At 41.6% G+C, this 6,697-nt stretch overlaps 2 protein-coding genes across 2 annotated transcripts in view; one reads left to right on the forward strand and one right to left on the reverse strand.

Moving 5' to 3' along the window:
• The window catches only part of LOC117282618 (transforming growth factor beta activator LRRC33-like), a gene marked incomplete at its 3' end in the record, with an annotated part of 135,841 nt that extends 132,121 nt beyond the window's left edge, over positions 1-3,720 (forward strand). The window contains 1 exon segment of the mRNA XM_033753008.1: positions 3,646-3,720. Coding sequence (XP_033608899.1) covers positions 3,646-3,720 — 75 coding nt within the window.
• Positions 3,721-5,656: 1,936 nt separating this feature from the next.
• Positions 5,657-5,998, reverse strand: LOC117282617 (protein GVQW3-like). The gene has a single exon (XM_033753006.1). It carries the CDS (start codon positions 5,996-5,998, stop codon positions 5,657-5,659), a length of 342 nt encoding a protein of 113 aa, XP_033608897.1.
• Positions 5,999-6,697: the final 699 nt, after the last annotated feature.

Genomic DNA, 6,697 nt, shown 5'->3' on the forward strand with positions numbered 1-6,697 from the left:
AACTAGAATATACAAAACTATAATTTTGTCTGTGGTGCTGTATGGGTGTGAAACTTTGTCTCTGACATTAAGGGAGGAACATAGACTGAGGGTGTTTGAGAACAGGGTGCTGAGGAGAATATTTGGACCGAAGAGCGATGAAGTGACAGGAGGCTGGAGAAAACTGCATAATGAGGAGCTTCATAACTTGTACTCTACTCCAAGTATAATTAGAATGATCAAGTAAAAGAGGATGTGGTGGGAAGTGCATGTAGCACGAATGGGGTAGACGAGGAATGCATATATAATATTGGTGGGAAAGCCAGAAGGAAAGAGACCACTGGGAAGACCAAGGTTTAGGTGGGTGAGCGATAGGATGTGAATGTATGGTTTGGATTGATCTCGCTCAGGATAGGGACCAGTGGAGGGCTCTTGTGAACGCGGTAATGAATCTTCGAGTTGTATAAAATGCTCGGAAATTCTTGCATAGCTGCAGAATTGGCGGCTCCTCCAGAAGGGCTCAGCTGCATGAGTAAGTAATTAAGTAAGTGGAAGAGAGTGAAACAAACGAATATCAGCAATATTCTTGCCATCGGTACGAGTATTTCCGTTTCCAGATGCCGATACAACAGAAATGTTTGCAATTTCTTCCTGTTTAATTGCCTCATATCCTAACCTAACTCCATTTTCTGCCAATAGTAATGTAAATTAATAGAACTAATTTCCACACGTTCAATCAATGACTTTCCATTGAAGTGATTTATAAAATTTTTGAACAAGACGGTTCGTATTCATTTCCAGGCCAGAGCACTTGCTGTGGAGGCAGGACAATGTCTAACAGATGCAGAATGGCGAATTGTAATTGAATGCGTTATAGTGACATTCAGATTCTGTTTTCTTTGGAATGCTGACTTGGATACAAATGCAATTTAGTAGCGACATTTCAGTGGGATGCCCTGTCTTGTTTGTTGCGCGTTGCTTTCCTTCCTTAACCAAATCTAACGTGCAATTATCGATGATCTGACAATGGATAAAGCTTCATTAAAGTTCTGGAAGGATAAACAAGGACACAGGAATGTTATCAAGATAATTAAAATAAAAATTCTTCATCTCACCTAACTTTTCTGACAGTGCACTTTGTATAAGTAATGTTATCGCCCACAATTTATTCTTCACCGAACAGGTTCGGGTAGCTGTAACGCTCCAGACGTGTATTAGGGAGGTTCTTGTTTCGAATCTAGAAGGGGCCGCGGGTTATTTTAACATGATTTTTTTTATTTTCCCCCTCCAGTGTATACAGGCAAATTCTGGTATAATATTTCGCAGAACCCAAGAATGCTTCGCTTGCAAATCCTTTCGAATTCAACGTCCATCAATCACCCTTCCATTCGAAGCGCTAGGATAGATACTGACAGTGCACTAAAATAAATATCAAACTATCGTTCGATAAATTCCCAAATTACCATATTAAAATTTTGTTAGCAGATTTCAATGCCAAAATATATACGGAAGACATTTTCAGGCCAACGACGAGCTTGATAACTTGTACTCTTCACCAAGTATAATTAGAATGATCAGGTCAGGGTGCATTAAATGAGCAAGGCATGTAGCACGAATGAGGGCTTAGGGGAATGCATATAGGATATTGGTGGGAAATCCAGAATGAAGGAGACCACTAGGAAGACTAAGATATCGGTGTGTGGGTATATTAAAATGGATCTTAAATAGGATTGGGTGGTATGGACTGGATTGATCTGGCTCAGGATAGGGACCGGTGGAGGACTCTTATAAACACGGTAATGAACCTTCGGATTCCATAAAATGCTGGGAAGTTCTTGAATAACTACACAACTAGCGGCTTCTCAAGAAAGGCTCAGCTCTATGTAGTCAGTTCTGATTTATATTGGATGATGCTAGGGTCCATAGCCCTCCCCCCACTTTGAATTTATTGCTGGACTTCGCTGTCAAATCGTGGTTTGCAAAGCGTTGCTTATTGTGGAAACTAAGCAGATTTCAGGAAAACGCAGATGTCTGCATCCTGTCCTAACGGCAAGAGAGGGTTGAAGTCTCTTTCCAAATGTAAGAATGGGGCTACTTCCCTTTACTTAAATCTTACAGCTTGTGTCTAAATACAGCGCCTGTTAATGATCAAGGTCCGTATTCTTCATTAGCGGTTACATGGGACATATTTTCCAACGATTACGACAGGTCAGGAAAGCTGTACATGTACTAATGGCTAAATTTAGAGAAAAACTTGTCGAGAAATTTCTCTTGTACTATGGAAAATTAACCGCTTTACTTGCGGACGAAGGCAGAACACTTGGAAAGTGGGTCGTGACGGTTTATCAGCGGGACAAATTTCATGCCAGTTAAAATTGTAGAGACCAGCCCTGCAGTTGCTTCTAACCTGAGGATCTGAAACACCCTCAGGAATTCACTCACTCATTCACTGGGCACGTGAGGGTTTGGCCTCAGTACCGCCCACAGCGTTTAAGACGTTAGCAGATACTCAAGTATGATTATCTCCCCTTTAACATATGCAACCCTTCTGCCAAACACTTAAATCCATCGAAGGGGTTAGCAGTCTATCACAGCGGCCGCGCTTTCTAAGGTCTGAATTGTCTTAGCCCGCTCGAACATTGGAGTCGTGGGTTCGAATCCCACGCGAGCCATGGATGTCTGTGTGCGTTTATTCTGTCTTTATGCTGTCCTGTGTGTAGGTATAGCCCTTTAGTATATAGGATTAGGAAACTGAAAAAGCGGCCAGGATCCAGCAAAGAACTATAAACCCATTGAAGAATAAATTAATACAATCGTTTGTTATTCTGCTTAATGTATTGTTATAGAAATTGTATAATACGGGACATGGGTCTGTCACAGCAGGGGTTATGAGGAGTTCTATCTTCTGGGATATAAAGCAGTGTAGTTGAAAGACGGCTCCCTCTTCAGGGTCGCAGAATAAGCCAATCATGAAATAGGGGGCCTGTAACTGTCTGCTTCATGCTGATTTCTTGCTTCTCTTGTTCTTCGTCTTTAAAAGGGAGGCGATATTTTCCTCCGAAACGTCGGAGGTGGTGAAGCTTGGAAATCCATGTAATTTCATATGCAGATATCATACGCGTGTAACACTAATAGTACTCGTACGTTTGATAGGATTATGGAATTGAAGTACTTGGGTTCAGTGGGCATGTACATTAACAGAACGAGCAAGACAATCAGAAACGGATAATTAATTGCCAGTAAAGGCATCGGGTTAAAGAAAACTGACAACCTTACTGCCATCTGTGAGCCGATTGTCTAAACAAAACTTGGGAGCCTCGACGTCTCACATCCCTAAGGGCCTTCACGGCCTGTTACAGGGATAGCTTTACCTTTATTAGAAATAGTACGTAATATCTCCCTATCAACGGTTTTGAAACTGTACAACACAAACTAAGTCATTTTTTAGACAGAACTAAGACTATACATATTCAAAAAGTAGTGCGAGGCTGCATACTAATGTAAGTATGGATGAAATACTCTACTGACGCCAGAGGAAACTGTTTATAAGCTAGAGTCTTTGGTTTCAATTCCAGGCCTAATGACAATAAGAACTGCTTTGTCTCATAATTGCCCAATTGTAGGGGTTATGGCAATGTGCTGATTGTGTTCCCTTTCTTGTTGCAGTCGAATAATGCGGACAGGTTTGGAGCACTTCCCAGACCTGAGGGACATATCACAAGGCTCCATAATGCACATGATGTAAGTATTGCAGTATTGTTATCTTCTGTGTGTATAAAAGAGAAATGTAACGGTGAGATTAAAGCTATGACATTTCGAAAATTCGAGTTATCATAGCAACAAAATTTTCGAGAGGTTTCCCATTGCATAGAAGTAAGTTCTGCAGTATGTCACGAACGAGCGAGAGGTCATTTGTTTCAGTGTAATGTTGTCTATTCTGTTTTGGATATGTTAAGTGTAGATCTGTATTTTAAGGGAAGCCTGTTTATGATTGATTTTTTATATTTTTTTCGGCAGATGACGTTAAACGCCTCGACGGATCTTTCGGTAATATGTATGGCTGGAAATGAGCGCGGGAAAAAGTAGGGGAAAGTTAAGAGTGTGAAAGCTTATAAAACAAATGACGGTACAGTAAACCCTCGCTAATCCGGATTAAGGGGGAGGTCATGTGTATTAAGCGATAATCCGGATTACTGAAACAAAGATCTCCCTGAAAGGGAAAATAAATTACAAATCAAATAAGTGGAAAATTTAATAATATCGATAGCGATTGTTGGAAATAAATAAAATACATCACTGTAGAGCCTTTATTTAAAACTACAAAAAGGCAAGAAGCTGAAATCCAGGGTATCCTTCACCCAACTGAAGCCAATCTTGGATATTTTCTTGTGAGGTTTCAGTCTCTCCAGCTGCCCTCAGTACAGTCTGAAAGTCCTCTTGCTCCTAAATGCCACGTATCTTTTAAAGTATCTAGTCATCTGTGAACAGTATTTTTCATATTTCGATCCGGATTAACTGTAACCGGATTTAAAAGTGTTTACTGCACTTCCAGTGTGCGTACTGTACTAATCTTGTACATCCTCGTTCACTGTAACTACAGGTAGGCACCATATAGAACAAAGTAGCTATTCAGAATTTCTGAGGGTAGTGTACATTTTACAACAACCTGGAAGGTGTGGACTATTTGAGATTCAAACCAACTAACTTCATGGAGCTGAACCATTCTTGAGAATCTGCCAGTCGCTCAGCTACTCAAGAACTTCCAAATGTTTTATGGAACTTATCAGTTCATTACAATGTTCACCAGAGCCGTCCACTGGTCCCTATCCTCAGCCATATAAATCCAGTCCATACCTCCCTTTCCTCTGCATTTAAGGTCAACTTTAAATTATCCACCCACCTACGTCTTGGTCTTCCTAGTGGCCCCTTTCCTTCTCACCAATATCCTATATGCATTCCTCTTAACATTCGTGCTACATACCCTGCTCATCTCATCCTCCTTGACTTGATCATTCTAATTATACACAGCGAAGAGCACAAGGTGCGAAAATTTAATTCCCGGAATGACCCTGTGAAACCAAAATTTGCTTATCTGTGTACTAGCGGCTGCTATCGCCTTCGAATACTCTCCTTGTGAAGCTATTCACTTCGTGAGACGATAGTACCACTGCCGGAAACAGTCTTGAAAAACTCTTTCCGGAATACCTCGCAGTAACGTTGTCACGTTGCATTGGATGTTAGGAATGTCAGCAGATCTTTGTCCCATCACAGAATTTTTTTTGGGGGGGAAAGAGCCAAAAATCGCAGGGGGCCAAGTCAGATGAATAACATGAATGGTCCCTTTTTGTAATGGGTTTCTTAGCCAAGAACTCGAGAACTCTTAACGCATCATGCGCAGGCTCATTGGCATGGTGGAGAATCCACTTGTCAGGCCAGAGTTCGGGTCTTTTCCTCCAAACAGATTCCTGTAACCTTGTCAGCACTTCCAGATAACACTGATAACACTGTTGATTCACAGTTTGTCCGCGTGCAATGAGTTCATAGCGAACTGTCCTCTTGTGATCGAAGAAACACGCTAGCATGGTCTTGAACTGCGAGCAAGACATGCATGTTTTTGAGGTCGAGGTGAATACTGTGTTTTCTACTGCATGCTCTGTCGTTGTGTTTCCGGGTCGTATCAAAAACACCACGTTTCATTACCGGTAACGACCCCATCAAACATCTCTGCATTGCACAGAAGACCAGATGAAATGCGAATCTGACGTTGTTTCTGGCCATCTGTCAAGATTCGAGGCACCATCTTTGCGAAAAATTTTCTCATTCCCAAATCCTCCCTAATAACCTGTCGCACTGTTTCCCTGTTCATATTGAATTCTGCTATTAGTCTCACACCTAATTTTCGATCAGAGCACACCAAAATTCGTACTCTGTCCACGTTTGCATCTGTCCCACTTCTTGGGTCATCTTGCACATCTTTTCGCCCTTCCTTGAACCGCCTGTGCCTTTCAAAAACACTCATTTCATCATACCATAATCACCATAAGCCACTGTTAATGGGGCTAACGTGTCACTAGCACTTTTACCAACCTTCACACAAAACTTGATGTTTTGTCATTCTTGTCATTCATTTTTCCGCCAACACTACAGCAAGGACGACTCATTGGTCTGTGGCTCAGGTAAACGCAAGTTGGAACATGTCCGCAAGTGCTGGGGTACATGAGTTTGCCTGACTCAACACCCCAGCGACACGCTGCGGCCATTCCGGGAATTAAATTGTCACACATTGTACAAGTTATGAAGCTCCTGATTATGCAGTTTTCTCCAACCTCCTCTAACTGAGGAACTGTGCGGGAATTTAATTGAGTGGACTGAGGAGAACTACGAAACAGTCTTATTCCGGAAATTCGATGGCCCAACTGAGATTCGAACCTAGGACGTCTGGAATACAAACCTAGAACGTTTACCACTTCACCAACCGGTTGGGTTTTCATGAATTTGGTGTGACAAAGTAAACCTTTCTGAATTACAGGTGCCTTCTGTGGGCTTCAGAAGTGAATGCTCAGTAAAATGTAAAGTTTGAAGGTAACATATATGTCAGTGTATGGGTATGCATTTCAGATTAGGATAATACAGAATACTGCTTTTGTGGTTACGGCATAGAAAAAATAGGATGTCAGTGAATTTAAATTTAAATTCGTGTTCACAGCCCCCCCCCCCG

Source organism: Cryptotermes secundus, unplaced genomic scaffold (assembly GCF_002891405.2).
Source record: "Cryptotermes secundus unplaced genomic scaffold, Csec_1.0 scaffold1244, whole genome shotgun sequence".
In the NCBI taxonomy this organism is placed as follows: domain Eukaryota; kingdom Metazoa; phylum Arthropoda; class Insecta; order Blattodea; family Kalotermitidae; genus Cryptotermes; species Cryptotermes secundus.